At 39.4% G+C, this 16836-nt stretch overlaps 1 protein-coding gene across 1 annotated transcript in view; it reads right to left on the minus strand.

Annotated features, from left to right (window-relative positions):
* Positions 1-555: 555 nt before the first annotated feature.
* The window catches only part of GTF2F2 (general transcription factor IIF subunit 2), a 158336-nt gene continuing 142055 nt past the window's right edge, over positions 556-16836 (minus strand). Inside the window, exons 7-8 of the mRNA XM_047723494.1 lie at positions 16532-16675; positions 556-1155 (exon numbers count right to left, since the gene is read on the minus strand). Of these exons, the coding sequence (XP_047579450.1) occupies positions 1036-1155; positions 16532-16675 (264 nt within the window). The 3' untranslated portion in view covers positions 556-1035. The remainder of the gene's footprint in view (positions 1156-16531; positions 16676-16836) is intronic.

Raw genomic sequence — 16836 nt, forward strand, 5'->3', positions numbered from 1 at the left:
TTTGTGGGTACGTTTGTTTTTGTGCCTGCCTAATATCATATCGGCCCTCACCCCTACAACCCTCCATTATTCTGTCAACATCATTTGTCAGGCGACAATCAGTATCTGCCAGCTGAGTATGAAAGCAAAATTCTGGACAAAATCAGTTTCTGAGAGCTTCTAATCTGGATGGGAGAGACAGATATTGAATTATTGAGAAAATATTTAATTTCTAATTCTTTTAAAAACAAAATAAAAAAGGGGCGCCAGGTTGGTTTAGTTGGTCGACCACGTGACTCTGATTGGGGGGTAATGAGTTCAAGTCCCTGCTGAATGCAGAGATTACTTAAACAAACCAATCTTTAAAAAATAAATAAAAGCAAGTAAAAGATATACTCATTGGCAAGATTTTTCCATTTCTCATGTCACTAACAGGAGGGTTAAATATGCAAGCTAATAATGAAAACTGCTATCTTAGGTACAAACATAAATGCCCTCTTCTTTATTAATGGGTGTGAATATGAAACATGATCTCCTGTAAAAAATAAATAAAGACAGCTTTGTTCTTTGACAATGTCAGAATAAGGAACTTTGGTTTTTTTATTCCCTTTAAGTCTTTCTGTAGTTGACCGCTTTTTTCTGGCTTTGCCATTCACTTCGGCTTTGCATCACCTCAGATCCTCAGAGAAAACAAGGACAGAGAGTCCTCATCTAGAAAACATTTCCTAGTCTTACATTTTAAAAGTCAGTATTTAAAAAGAAAAACCTTAACCTCCCCAACCCCTCACCCCCTTCTGAATAATCTAGGTTTAATACAAGCCTATAAATAAATTTTTTTCCTCAAAAAAAAAAAAAAAAAAAAAAAAAAACCAAAAACAAAAACAACAATACTCGAGTAACTTTACAAGAATTATTGTTTAAAAAATTTACCTAGGAAAATTAAAGTTCCAGTCATTTCACCCCTACAACAGACGGTACTCAAGAATCTGAGTTTTGGTGGTGCTTCCTCAGCGCACTGCCCTTTAGTTGTTCTGCTGGCACGCTGGCGAAGTCTTCTTAATCACTCTTTTCTTCTCCTTGATAATGTCTATACTCTGGCTTCAGCTCCCATGTGTTTTTGTGGGTCCCTTTTACATTCTGAACGCCAATTTCTTTCAAGATTTCCTTTAGGTATCCCTAAAAACAAAAACAACCCAAGATGAGACTTTGAAGGCGAAACAAAATTTAAAATAAAACCATACACCAAACCCCACTCACAAGTAATACAAATTATGATGTTGAAAGCTCAACAAGATTTGTCTATAAAGATGTTCAACAAACTGTCTCTTGGTTCTATACATGCAGTACACGCTGTGTTAAAGATACATTCACTTGCATTAAAGGGATTGGAAGTGTGGAATGCCAATGACCTGAGAGCTTGAAAAAAACCAAAAATGTTCCGATGAAAATACACTAGAAAGTTACTGGTGCTCACTGCTTACTAAGATGACATGGTCTATACCACGTGTAATCTTCCCTTGTGTTCAGTGGCTTCATTCAGTTCACACTTGGACAGGGTTATTCTTGGACTGGAACCAGCCATTTCAGAAGAAGGAGCACATATACAAAAATAACAAATATTTTGGGGATGATAATATTCTAGAAAGCAAGCACATGACAGGCATTCAGAATTCTCAATTCTAAGGTGACTTTTCAAATTTGCTATCAGGCCACTTGTTTTCCTGTGTAATAAAGAAGATTATCCTTCATCTTTAGTATTGTTTTGATCTTAGCCAAGCTTGCCAAGACAGGGTAAGGAATAAGAAGTGATAAGACATGGTGAAAAGCCACGGGGCCTGCGGTTTTCTCATGCTTGGCTCCTCCAGAGGAAGGAGGTAAGCTGTGACACAAGACGTTTTATGTCATTTTAGGTCCTCAAAATCCAATACAATTAACCAAATGATTACTATATTCAGGGAATGATGGCCGTGAAAATATAGTAGCAAACCCTACCTTTACTTGGCAATGTCCAAGGCCAAAAAGCACTGCACTACAAATTGACCATTAAATTATAGTACTGCTTTCTTGGCAATAGAGAGAAAAGTTAGTTATTTTTAAGTGTTTTTTTGGGCTCCTGGGTGGCTCAGTCAGTTAAGTGTCTGTCTTCAGCTCAGGTCATGATCTTGGGGTCTTGGGATCAAGCCCCACATCCTCATGGTTGGGCTCCCTGCTCAGTGGGGAGTTGGGTTCTCGCTCTACCTTTGCCCCTCCCCTCTGCTTGTGCTTGCTTGCACGCACGCTCTCTCTCTCTCTCTCTCTCTCTAGCACTCTTTTTCAAATGAATAAATAAAATCTTTAAAAAGTGTTTTTTCCCCGGGGGCGCCTGGGTGGCTCAGTGGGTTAAAGCCTCTGCCTTCGGCTCAGGTCATGGTCCCAGGGTCCTGGGATCGAGCCCTGCATCGGGCTCTCTGCTCGGCGGGGAGTCTGCTTCCTTCTCACTCTCGCTTGCCTCTCTGCCTACTTGCGATCTCTGTCTGTCAAATAAATAAATAAAATCTTAAAAAAAAAAAGTGTTTTTTCCCCTTGCAGAACCAATCCAGTAATATTTTGTGTATATGCTTCACAGAACCAGTTACAGTACTAGTGACTCACCCTGCTGACAGAGGATGTAATATTTTTTACTTATTGAAATGAGGTACTGACTAGAAAAATGGCTGAGAACCTCTTACAGAGATAATGTTTAAGGTAGTGCCCTTCCTGGGGCTGACTACTTGTCCCAGAGCCTCATGGGAGACTTGTTAAATAAACCTCTCTTCTTAGGCCTAGTGAATCAAAATCTCTGGGGCCAGACCTGGGAATCTGCATTTTCACAAGCCTCTAGGAGACTCTGATTTAAGTACACTAAAGTTCCACGGCATCTGCTTTAATGGTTCATCCAGCCCTAATACTCTAGGATCTTGAGTCCTCGAAGTTTAAGTGCTGGGGATTCTGTATTAACAAACCCAATCACATACCACCTTACATTGACTGGCATTGTAATGCTCTACTGTTTGGATCCTTTCATTTAGGGGCGGGTTGTCACCTGGAAACAAGAGCTGATTAACACTGGAACCACATGGCCCTGGATGGCTTAGTGGGAATCCAGGTGTGGCCTCCCCATTCCAGCAGCCAGGGCCCAGCAGGTGGCAGCAATGAATCAAATGAGGCCTGGGTTTCCCCAGAAAGAAGCCTGCTTGCCTCCCACACTTTCTGCAGTTGCCTTCACTAAGGGATCGGTGCCAATGAGTAAGCATAAAGGCTCGCGCCATCCAGGTGATATGCACAGCTGCTCTCGGCTACTTCAAATCACATTTTTAAAACGGGACACTGTTCATAAGCTACTTTCTCATTAAGCAGTATTCATAAAGGGAAAATGATGTGCTGGACACAAAGGATTTTCAGTTTAGATGCCAAGAATGACATCTTTGTAAAATTCCAAAGCACGATTTATTGGGAGGCAGGCTACAAACCTGGACACAAACAATCAAACAATTGGCCGCACTGCTCTCGATCAAAACGGCAAAGAGCAATCGCTGGGAGCACTGTGGCCGGGAGCCAGCAGCTCTCCGGACTGCAAGTGTACTGTGAACATTCAGAAGCCAGACACAGACGTGAAAAGCCTCAAAAGGGTTAAACACAAAATAGTAAAGTCTCAAGTGTACAAATACAGTTGCTTTCATGTGTAGTCCACACTCATTTTGTTAAATTAGTATAACGTTATGGAGTATTTTGTTTTCTTAATGAAAATTCACTCCCTATTTCCTTTTTTTTAAAAAGATTTATTTATTTGACAGATAGAGATCACAAGTAGGCAGACAGGCAGGCAGAGAGAGAGGAGGAAGCAGGCTCCCTGCTGAGCAGAGAGCCCGATGCGGGGCTCGATCCCAGAACCCCGAGATCATGACCTGAGCTGAAGGCAGAGGCTTAACCCACTGAGCCACCCAGGCGCCCCCCTATTTCCTTTTCAACAGTAAGAACAGAATGAGATAGTCTGTCAGGTAATGAGTTGGGATTAGGATCACAGTATCTACCCATGGTACAGAATTCTTTTTTTGGTGGAAGGTGGGGGAAAAGGACATTTTTGGAGTTTTAGAATGTTCCAAACTGCAACCTAAAGTCATTTTACTCTAACCAAATGAATCAATTTGGCACAACCCATTAGTAAAGAAAGTAATAGTAATGATAGGGAAACAGGCCACAAAAGTCCCTGAAGGAAAGACACAGGTAGGGAACAGTGAGATCATGTCATTCCACGGTTGAGAGAAAATTTTTTAGATTTAATTTATTTATTTGAGAGAGCGAGCGAGCGCACATGCGCAAGTGGCAATAAGGGCAGAGGGAGAGGGAGAAGGAGACTCCCTGCTGAGCAGGGAGCCTGACACAGGGCTCGTGGTTCCCAAGACCCTGGGATTGTGACCTGAGCCAAAGGCAGATGCTTAATCTGTTGAAACTTTTTAATAACTTCCCCTTTGGCCTAGAGGTTAACTTCCATACTCCTTCACAGGTATCCATTCAGGCCTGCCTTTTCCCTTTGGCCTCTTCTAAGAATTCCCTGAAGACATGCTTGTCATTTCTGTGTTTACATGCTTTCTATTTCTCCATATGCCATTTCCTTTCCCTGTCATGCTTATCCCCTTTCATCAGATCTGAACTCATCCTTGAAGACTGCATGAATGTCCCTCTCTCAGACCAACTTTCCCTAACAGTCACACATCTTAGATTTACATTTCACACTGGATGTTCTTCAGTGATGGCCCTCATACTACACTGTACCCCTTGACCCACATGCCTCTCTCCCATCAAGCCACGCGCTCCTATGGCAGTGGATGCCTACACATCACAGAGTCTCAGTGCATTTACACTGAACAAACAAGGTATGCTTAAGAGCAAACAAGGGAACTAAGAGGATTTAGTGGGGGAGTTGTTTGAGGTAAGATCACTTAGAAGGTCCACAGGACTAAACTATGCTAAATCTAGTTCTGCTCATTTTTAGAACTCAGGCTCTAATTAACTTATAGGGCAATGAGAAATACAAGTTGACTGATTAAACTGTATTACCTGATTCGGAATGACATTTGTGACTAAAAATCTATATTACAGTGGTAAAATATTGCTGGGAACAAAGTCATCTGAGAGGGAAATTTTAAAGATTCTAACAGGATTGAAGATCAATTGACAATCTAACTTTCCTTTAATAAAAATTCATACATTTACACAAATATTTATTTTAGAACCTACTATGGGCCAGATGGAGTGGTAACACAGTCAGTCTTCAACATCAAGACTTTATAGTTTAAAAGTAGGGTGCACGAGTAGGGAGGCAAAGGCACAAGAGCAGGCAGTCACAAACTAAAGTGCAGAAATAAGGACACATATATGCAGGATATCATGGAGCACTGAGATGGGGCACTTAACCCAGCCGGAGCCATGATCTTCGGTTTTGTGGATATGTATTTGATCCTTTGAATTGAATGGCAATTCCGTGCAGAGATCAGGAGATACTAGCTCTTCTTCTCTCATACTAAACAATGATTTTCCAATTTCATCTTTTGCCTACCACCTGCATTTTAAACAAAGGATTCTAGAACTTGGTAGATCACCTTTATGTGACACAGGACCGGAGAGATTTCTCATTACTGCTCTGTGCAGTGCTGCAGAAAAATATCAGAAATAATCAACTGGCTCAGGTCCAGCAACCCTTTGTCAAAGGGATGTGTGGGAGAGTATATTTACAGCAAGTCTGAATTGCAGAGAAAAAAGGGATAGAACATTAAAGCTTCTTTGGAAGGAAAAGACAAAGCAAATACTGGACCAAAGAGCTCAAGTGATTAGGATGTGATTTGTGTACTTGTGGGTCAAAGATGACACTGTGGTGGCCCCAAAGCCAGAAACCCACAAACTCCTATTTTTCCCCCCAAATCACAACAATCCTATGTAGGGTCACAAGGGAGAGTAGCTTACTATCTACAGTCTTTCTCTTTCTCCTCATTTCCCTCCCTCCCTCCTTCCCTCCCTCCCTCCTTCCCTCCACCCCCACCATTTCTTGTATCATCTTTTCCTCTACTGCTCTGCCAACTAATTCCCAAACCAGGAATTTCGGTTAAGTGTTATGTATATAATAACAAGCTAACTATATCTAAATTCCTAGAAATTGGCCCAAAACATGTATCTTTAACAAAGAGCTGATCACCAACTATTAATGCTTTAAGTGAATAAATAATATGACCCAGGGCACCTGGGTGGCTCAGTGGGTTAAGCCTCTGCCTTCGGCTCAGGTCATGATCTCAGGGTCCTGGGATCGAGCCCCGCATTGGGCTCTCTGCTCAGCGGGGAGCCTGCTTACCGCCCCCACCCTGCCTGCCTCTCTGCCTACTTGTGTTCTCTCTCTGTCAAATAAATAAATAAACTCTTTGTAAAAAATAAATAAATATTGTTTATTTATTGTATTATTACGACCCTATTAGACGTCTAGTCACAAAATCGCATCAGAAAGGCTGGACTGAATAGACAATATGCAATCTATAACAAAGATGGCACTGGTTAATGCCCGTCACTAAAGGGAAGTCATCATATGCTTCTTATAAAGTGATCCAACAAGGCAAGAGGGGCATTATCAGTTCTGTATAATTCCAAAGTACCATTTCAAATGATTTGTGTGATTAAAACAGAGGACTTACTGATAAAGATGTTAGCGGCTCCAAGGCACAAGTCTTTCATTAAAAAAACAAACTACACATTAGGCATAAGCTCTTAACAAAGGCAACATATGTTTTCACTCCTTTAGGTAGAATAAACTGTTAACAAAATAGGGAAGGGGACATTGGGGATTCTCTGGGACACGGGCCATGTCAGTATTTTCATCCTCTTTTCCTTCTGGTTTCACCCTCACTTTCCTACTAGACCCCACCCCCTGTCTTCCTCTCAGCTCACATAAGCTGCATTCCTCCCTCTGTAAAAGAAGCAGAGATGATGTGTAATGAAGCGGTCAAGGCACAAGCCCTATCTTATGGCTTAATCCAAATTCTGGAAAAGCAATTTATTATTGCATGAATATTTGTGTGCTGGTATATCATCTTATTAACACTTCATCTGCCTAGCACTGGCAAATGATTCATATGTTTGCATATATCAGATGAATAAAGTTTACCTCCTATGGGCCAAAACTTTTTACTATTTGCTTTCTAAACTCTTCTTTTTTAGGGCACCTGGGTGGCTCAGTTGGTTAAGCATCTGCCTTCAGCTCAGATCATGATCCCAGGACCCAGATAGAGTCCTGCATCAGGCACCTGCTCGGCAGAGAGTCTGCTTCTCCCTCTGCCTCTCCCACGCCTGCTCAGGATCTCTCTCTCATGGTCTCTCAAATAAATACATAAAATTCTTAAAAAAACACAAAACCTGTATTTGTTTACTTGTATGCTAAACATAACTTAACCTTGGAATACTGCAAGATATTCCAAGGCTGATATATGGCTTTCAACTGGGAAAAGTGTATACATATATAGACAATGTTGAAACTGTTATTAGGAAAATACAATCAGAAATATCCAAAATGTAATGAAGTAGCAAAAACTAAAACTCCTTTTGAAATTTAAATATGTGGAATTTAAGAAATAAAACAGATGAACATAGGGGAAGGGAAGGAAAAATAAAATAAGACAAAAACAGAGAGGGAGGCAAACCATAAGAGACTTTTAATTGTCGGGAACAAACAGGGTTGCTGGAGGGCAGGTGGGTGGGGGGATGGGGTAACTGGGTGATGGGCATTACCCAGTCACTGGGTACCCATCACTGAAAGTAATGAGCACCCAGTGTTGTATGCAACCGATGAATCACTGAACCTCTACCTCTGAAACTACTACTACAGTAAATGTTAACTAAACTGCATTTAAATAAAAAATAGAAAAAGCAAAAATAAAAATTTAAATATGAATTACTGCATTTAGAGCCATGGCAACTATTAGTGCATCTGGTGTGAAGTATAGTTTCAAATGTACAAAAAATAAGAAAATCTCAATTGGCATAGTTAGTAGTCTATTTGAACACATTGCTAGAAATTAAATGGCAAGCAAAGAGGCTATAGGTATATATTTTACCAACAGAGAATTTTCTGTAAATTAGCTAGCACTCCCAATACCGAAGTATTATTCATCCTTAAAATATCTGGACTAGAGAGTAAAGTTTTACCTTATGACAACAGTAGATAAAAGTTTTTGCTAAGGATTAAAAAAGGACTGATGACAATCTGGCACTTAGTTCCTCAGGTTAAACAGAGTTATGAAGTGACTCAGCAATTCCACTAGATAGGGAGGAGACCTCCCTAGCTCATAACAACAAATTAAGATAACAGCATTTTAAGTCAATCAGAGAAAGACAATTATCATATGATCTCACTAATATGTGGAATTTGAGAAACAAGACAGAGGATCATAGGGGAAGAAAGGAAAAAATGAAACAAGACAAATCAGAGAGGGAAACCAACCATAAGAGACTCCTAATCTCAAGAAACAAACTGAGGGTTGCTGAAGTAGAAGGAGTGGGGGGATTGGTTGGCTGGGTGGTGGACACTGGGGAGAGTATGTGTTGTGGTGAGTGCTGTGTTGTGTAAGACTGGTGAACCACCTGTACCCCTGAGACAAATAATACATTGTATGTTAATAATAAAAGGAAAAGGTTTTTTGGGAACTTATTCCATAATAGATTAAACTAAATTCCATAATAAAGTCCATATAGACGACATTAAAAAAAAACAAATACCATTTTTTATTACCAAATTATGATGGTAACATTTCCAATAAACAGTGGCTAGCTCAAAAAAAAACCAAAAAAACAAAACAACAAAAACCTCACAGTGGCTAGCTCTTTGTATCAGTCCATATGTACTGGAAAATATGATGGAATTAGAATATCCGTCTTGGGACATTCTAGAAGGAATGCCTCTGTCACGCTGCAATACAGAACCGCCACTGCAAGGTTTTCTGTCAACAGGCTTATCCTCTGGTATCTTAATTCTCCTGTGAGATAGAGAAACTGGGAAGCTGTAAACACTTTAATCCATACAGTCATGCTTTCTCTAGTGCTGAGACCAAAGCAAAGAAAATTCTCTCTTTCCTGAGATAATTTCTATAAGGATGGCAAGCCTAAAAACAAGTCCTTCTAAATTGTTCAGGGACTAAATAAAGAAATCAGAAGGCAGCTAATAAGCTCAAAACTTAATGTTAACCTTTGTTGAAATCAAATGGCACGGGAAGGGTAGGGAAGATTTTATAACTAATGACGTTTTCCAGATTAAATATAAATTTTGTGGCTTACTGCTTAATTAAAAATTTTGGGGCTCCTGGGTGGCTCAGTCAGTTAAGTGTCTGATCACAGGGTCCTGGGGTTGGCCCACTTAGGGCTCCATTCTCTGCAGGGAGTTTGTTTTTCCCTCTCTCTCTGCCCCTCCCCCTGCTCGTGTTCTCTCTTTTTCAAATAAATAAATAAAATCTTAAAAAGAGATCTTATGTAAACTTCGTAGATAAATAAATACCCAATTTTCTTTAATGGGTGCTTATGTTAAATATTCCTTTTATCTACATAATATTTCATGTAAAATCTGGACTCCATTGGTTATATTAGTAAATTCATCTCAAATTTTACCACATTCAGAAATATGGTAAAAAAAGGGGGGAAAAAAGATAAAACATATAAGTTAAAGGAGAAAATGTTACTATCCTATAATAAACTTGGTAGTAAATCTGTAAGTATTAAAATTTCATGTGTTTAAATTTCATGCATTTATATTCAATACAATTCAAATAGTTAATTTATTTTAGTATGACATTTCATATTCTAAAGCTTAACAATAAATCAGGTTCTACGTCATTAATTAGCAAATAATTACTTTTTAAAACAGAAGTCTTACAAAAGGCTGTCAGTAATATGTTCTATTAAGAAATTGGTGGTCTTTTTTTTTACTAGTATCATTCAAAAATAAAAACTTCCATTTTAGGAAAAATGAACTAAAAGGGATTATGTGAACAGAAAGGAAATTATAAAGATTTCAGAAAAAAGAAGTAAAAAAAGGAAAGTGTATGTCAGAATAAAACATTATATTGAAAATACCACTTACTGGGGCACCTGGGTGGCTTGACGGGTTAAAGCCTGGGGTCAAGCCCTGTATCAGGCTCCCTGCTTGGTGGGAAGCCTGCTTCCCCATCTCTATCTGCCTGCCTCTCTGCCTACTTGTGCTCTCTGTCTGCCAAATAAATAAATAAAATCTTTGTTTAAAAAAAAAAACCATTTATTTTAAGTAGTAAATTTGGGAATAAGTTTCAAACATTAAAAATACCTATTTTTATTTTGGATTAGGAACTGAATGAGCTAAGATAAAGCTTAGATACCATTCTCTATGTACCTGGCTTAGGTCAATGATCATGATTCTTTTTTTTTTTTTTTTAAATTTAAAGATTTTACTTACTTATTTGAGAGAGAGAGTGAGCGAGCAAGTGAGCATGAGCAGGGGGAAGGGCAGGTGGGTAGGGAGAGGGAGAATCTCAGGCAGATTCTGCACTGAGCGCAGAGTCCAACTCGGGGCTCGATATCACGATCCTGAGATCGTGACCTGAGCCAAAATCAAGAATCAGATATTTAACTGGCTGAGCCACCCAGGCACCCCAGTGATGATTCTTTTTTTTTTTTTTTTTTAAAGATTTTATTTATTTATTTATTTGACAGAGAGAGATCACAAGCAGGCAGAGAGGCAGGCAGAGAGAGAGGAGGAAGCAGGCTCCCTGCTGAGCAGAGAGCCCGATGCGGGGCTCGATCCCAGGACCCTGAGATCATGACCTGAGCCAAAGGCAGCGGCTTAACCCACTGAGCCACTCAGGCGCCCCTCCAGTGATGATTCTTAATGAGAAAGCCTGCTGAGAGAGATATTAGTTTTTTGTTTTATTTTCCCATTAAAAAGGGGTTCCTATTGTTAGAAAAATATTTTCCTTGCTTGTCTACATAGACATGCACATGTCTGAATACAGAAGAGGCAATGTGGTAAGATATCTCCCTAGACTGAAGTCAGCACAAGTGGGGTCAAGTTACTATGCAATGCCTTTTCTGGGTTTACAAGTGAGAGAGCCTAGATAATCTCTAAGATCACTTTTGCCTTAAGATCCTGAGTCAGATATACTCACGCACACACAGAGATACATGTATATATGTATATAATTTATATGATATATATATATATCATAATTTGTAATATATATGTCATGAAGAGGAAACAGGAATACAGTTGTCTGGCTTGATCGATTTGGGGAATGGTGGTGTCACTTACTGAAATGGGGAAGTCAGGCGGAAGTCTTTGGAAGGGAAGAGAAACCAGAGTTCTGTTCTGAACATACAAGTATTTAATTAACAATGGACTGACTAGCACTGACTAGGTGCTAACTCCATACCAGGCGACACAGCACAGAGCGGGGGGAGGTACACTGGCAGAGTACCTCTAGCCCCATCCTCTTGGTTCAGGAATGGGCATACCAACTCCTTTCAGGTCAATTAAAATCTTCCCTGGGGCTTTTATTAAAATCAAGGACAAATATTCTCTTTTTGCTTAGGGGTTGCTAGCGGGGAGGTGTTCGAAGAGGTCATTTCGGCTACCACATGGCAAGATCCCGCTAAGAGTAAAGACCACATACAAGAAAGAATAGTGCGGAGAGATGTGGAAAGACAGGAAGGGACGGTTCTAACAACAGTATTAGTAGCTGTGGCTAGTTATAGCTAAAGCTAGATACATTCCTGAACCCTGAACCTCCTAGCTACACGGAGCCAATACATTCTTTTTTTTAAGAGAGAGACAGAGACAGAGGGGGGAGGGAGGAAGGCTGGGGGCCAGGGAGAGAGAGAGTCTCAAGTGGGCTCCATGTCCAGCAGAGCCTGATGTGGGGCTCAATCTTACAACCCCGAGATCATGACCTGAGCAGAAATCAAGAGTCGGACACTACCCAGGCACCCCACAATAAATTTTAGTTTTGTTTAAACTAGTTTGAGTTGAATTTCCGGTCTCTGCAACTCAAAATAGTCTCAGCCAATTCACAGATCTGTAATAACACATACTTGCGGGTCTGTGTGTTTTAAAAGTAAGCTCTACACCCAACACAGGGCTTGAATTCTCGACTCCAAGATCAAGAGTCACATGCTCCACCAAATGAGCCGGCCACGCGCCCCTGTAAGAGCATATACTTATAAATAAAATTGTTTCTTGACAGGAGAAATATCGAGTAGGTCAAATTGTCTAACTAATTTATCCTTTAAAAAAGCCCCTCTTCTTTCACCTACTGAAGCCAAATTTTGCTTCAATTACTTCTATTCATGCCTTTATTTAAGTCTATCTGGAAGCAAATTCTGAGGATGAGGTTAACACTGCCTTATTGCTGCAACGGCTTTGTTTACTGAAAGCCCACTTTGAGCAAATAAAACTGCCTACGGAGCACTATTTAGTGCCGAGGAACTTGAAGAATGGGCACTAATTGCCTCAAAGTCGAAATCACCCAAATCTTTGCCTGGTTTCTCCTGTTGATTTGAACTCACTTTAATAAAAAGCACACCAATTGCTCGATTACATATTTGAATTAAGCCATGGTCTGCGGGACCACATGACTGGGGATTGTTGATTTAGAAGGGATCATCAATAATTAAATATAAACTTCCCTGGATTGTGCCTGGAAGGTGGGTGGAAAGAGCACAAGGAAATTAGGGGTTCACTTATAACCAGGGCTAATTTTCAATGATACTTTTAGCAGAAAGATGTGGTTCAAGGAACGCTGGAAATGGCTGCTATGCTAGAGAACAGGGTGTCAGGGCTCAAAGCAGTCTTGGCAGTTTGGTGTTTCTAAGGGAGCAATTAGATAAAGTTCCAAATGATTTAAATTTTGAAGGAAATGCTGTGTATGCTTCTATTTTACAGATAAAATGTAAAGACTAGACACAACAAATTCAAGGTGAAAGATCAAAGACTGCAGGGAAAAAATAATAGGCTTCTTCTGGTACTTCACATTAAGGAGGGCTTAAAAGCTCAAATTTAAACCATTAAAAATGCCCCTTTAAATGGTATCATGTTTCTGACTTCATATCAGTTATCAGAGCTTGGCCTTTTAGAATCAGCTTATTTACCCTTAATGCGTAACTAACTCCTTGGTTGTTTGTACAGGTCAGATACTGACCACTGAGAGAAAAAGTCTGCCCACAAGGCCATAATTCTGCTTATAGAAATAAAGATTTTTAGGAAGAATATAGAGAAGAAAGAACTGGAAAAACAAGAATAATACCTCAGATTCACTCAGGATGTGTCAAAAATGACATTCTAGAGGTGCTTGGGTGGCTTAGTCAGTGAAGCGTCTGCCTGCGGCTAAGGGTGCAGGGTCCTGGGATAGAGTCCCACATAGGGCTCCTTGCTCAGTGGGGAGTCTGCTTCTCCTTCCGCCCCTTCCCCTGTTCTTGCTCTCACCCTCTCTAATAAATAAAATATTTAAAAAAAAAAATGACATTCTAAAGGTCAGAAAGCAGATGGTAACTTAAGAATATAGTAGTCATGTCAATGACAAAGATGGTGTGTTAAAGGGATAGACTTCATGGTTAGAAATTCATTATCAAAGGAGGCACTGGGGACCAACAGAAAATGAGAGAAGGTCATTAAACGCATATACTAAAGAAGTGTTGAATACAAACAAGATCTCTTTGTTTTCTCTTTTACGAGGGGACTCAAAAATTTGTTTGTAATGAACATTAAATGTATTTAAATACCCCGTCCAGGACTACTTGTCTAAATGACAGAGCTGGGACATGAACCGAGATCCTATTACTCCAAACCCACTGCTCTTTCCATCATACCAAGCAGCCCCTTCCCTGGATCTTCATGCTCTCTTCTCCTTCATTCTCCTGGTGTTGCTCAGATTAAAATCAAATTAGGAAGGGTATACCGATGACCATGAGTATAGACTTATTTATGTCCTGTGAACATTTTAAAGGGGATAGTTACCTACATGGAGGAGAGCTGGCTTTGGGCCACTTTCTAGGTGAGATTTGCCAATTCAATTCAAAATCAAGAGGGAGGTGGAGAGGAGATGAAATAGGAGAGGGAGAGAATCACACATTTAGGATTGGAAGGGAGCACAATTATTCAGTCCAATTTCCTCAATTTTAGGAACAGAAGGGATTTTCTCAGATCCCAATGGGTAGGTAAATGGCAGAACTGAATCCATGCTGACCACTTCCTGGCTGCTGCTCTGGGGAGAGATAACTGTAACCCTGTCACATTCCATACTTCCTTGAGACTGGCTCTCTGTGCTGCCTCTCCTGCCATAAATGACAGGAGGCCCACGGAATTCATCTGAATAAAACATGGTAGTCCTTGGATACTGAGGATGGGGTCACTGCCTTTTTTCCAAATCAATTCCTCTAATATTTACTGAATTTCTACTATGTTTATATTATAGAGCATATAAAAATTTAAGGATATGACTAATATACAACCCTGTCTTCAAGAACCTTATGCTTGCTGAGGCACGTCAGTCTCTAAACAATAAGACTATTATAAAATAATTTAGTTTCTAGGTTAGTGGCTCACAAGCCCCTTGAGGTTCCCAGGCCCTCTATGAGAATCTGATATTAACCATGGATCTGCTCCCCAGAAAAACCCACCTATTTTTGCACCTATTCGGGAAGATTACTGGATCTCGTAAAACCCACCTACTGACCATGAGTTAAGAAGCTCTATTCTGAGAGCCTCACTGTGTACCTCTACACAAAAATTCTCTGAAAAACCAAAGTTGAGAGAAATACTAATTATCCCTTTCCTTTGATGCAAAATGAATAAACTTTAAAAACAACACGCCACTCCATGTTAAGAAACTGGAAAGTAAAGAAACTGCTTTCTCCAATATCATCCAAATGTCCCTTCTACAAAGACTTGTGTTCCCATATCTAATTTTTGTGTGTACATTATTACATAAGAATGTATTATTTGCATTCAGTTTCTGAATATATATATATGTATATAAATTCAGTTTCTCACATATAAAGTTTACATTCACAAGGATAAACTTGATTAAAAGCAGAAAAAAACATGGCTTATATAATAAATTATTCTATTTCAATTTTTTAATTAATTAATTAATTTTTTTTTACCTAGTTTGAAATGCTGTTTCTAAGGCTTTGATCCTGAAGAGAATAAATCATTAAGAGGAGCTGATAATACTGCAGCACAAGCACTTGGCTCCTCTCTACTGAAAAAACTATTTAGATCTTTTGGAATTTAATTTCTTAATAAAAAAAGGATAATAATAACAAAATTCCTACAGAAGTGGGAAACTGTACAATCAATACTGAGGTTTCATAAATCATTTCTTAAAGCTTTGAATAAATCAGAATAAACATACAGCAAGCTCTTCAATACATTGTTATTTGGTTATGTTATAATGTTTTTTAAAACTGGCTCTCTTGTTACATATTCTTAAGGAAATAAATGGACTGACACACTCCTGAGTATACTAGCAAAGTGGACAAAATGATAAAGAAAACTAGGTAAAAGGACAGAAAAGAAAAGAGATTCCATTTAATTTTTTAAAACCTTGTAAATAAATACTGTTATAATTCAATTTGCTGCTTTGCTAATGTTAGGTTAAGAAAGTTACATAGAAGGAAATGTGACTTGGAGATTGGAAAAAAGAGATTTGGATTTCTTATTTGTTACTAGTTTTTTTGTATTTTATTTTATTTTTTTTTTAAGATTTTATTTATTTATTTAACAGAGCGAGAGACAGCGAGAGAGGGAACACAAGCAGGGGGAGTTGGAGAGGGAGAAGCAGGCTTCCCAGCGAGCAGGGAACCCGATGTGGGGCCTGATCCCAGGACCCCGGGATCACAACCTGAGCCACCCAGGCACCTCTTGTTACCAGTATTTTAAATAGATTAGAAATAACAAATTGTTAGCAAATAGGCACAAAAGTTTGGAGCAGGGAAAAAATTGATTATTTATGGAACAAACATAAACTCTAAAACATCAATTTATTCAATTTTTCCTTGAAAATGGAGAACAGGACAACCCAACCACAACCTCAACAAGCACTGTGGGGCAGTACAGCTCAAGTTTAAAGGGACCTCATGCTAGTGCTAGGTAAATTCTGATTAAAAAAAGAAAAATCCTTTAAAGAAGAGCCCATTTCATTACATGACAGAGATAAACACCTTCATCATGACAGATCTGTATGGCTCTTAAAAGAATATGGTTCTTTTAGGGGGCACATTTTCAAACAAATGAAGAAGCTGAGTGGTTTTTTTTGGAGAGACCTAGGGGAACAAAAGAAAGACGAGAAAGGATATCAACAAAGACTTCAGGCTCAACGCCAGTAAGGAGTATTAAGACATTTTTTCTGAGTGTTGAAAATAAACCCTGATGTTAGTAAAGGTACACGTGAGCTACATTATATATGATACCCTTCTCTTCAATAACACCATCTAAATGAAGCAAGACATACTGAAGGGATCAGCGTGAGCAAACACATACCACAGGCTGTTTTGTGATGTCCACCAAGTCCTTAAGATTATAATACTGATGTTTCTCAAATGCTGAAAATAGCATGTCCAAAACGTGTTGTTTATCAGCTCGAGCCCGTTTTCCATCTTCTTTCTTTTTCCTTTCATATTCAATCTAGGTGCAAACAGAAAAATAAAGGCATCAATCCAACATACTCACTCCGAAATAAATACCCCGCTGAGCAGGGAGCACGATGTGGGACTCGATCCTGGGACTCCGGGATCATGACCTGAGGCAAAGGCAGTTGCTTAACCAACTGAGCCACCCAGGGACCC

This window comes from Lutra lutra, chromosome 3, assembly GCF_902655055.1.
Source record: "Lutra lutra chromosome 3, mLutLut1.2, whole genome shotgun sequence".
NCBI lineage: Eukaryota > Metazoa > Chordata > Mammalia > Carnivora > Mustelidae > Lutra > Lutra lutra.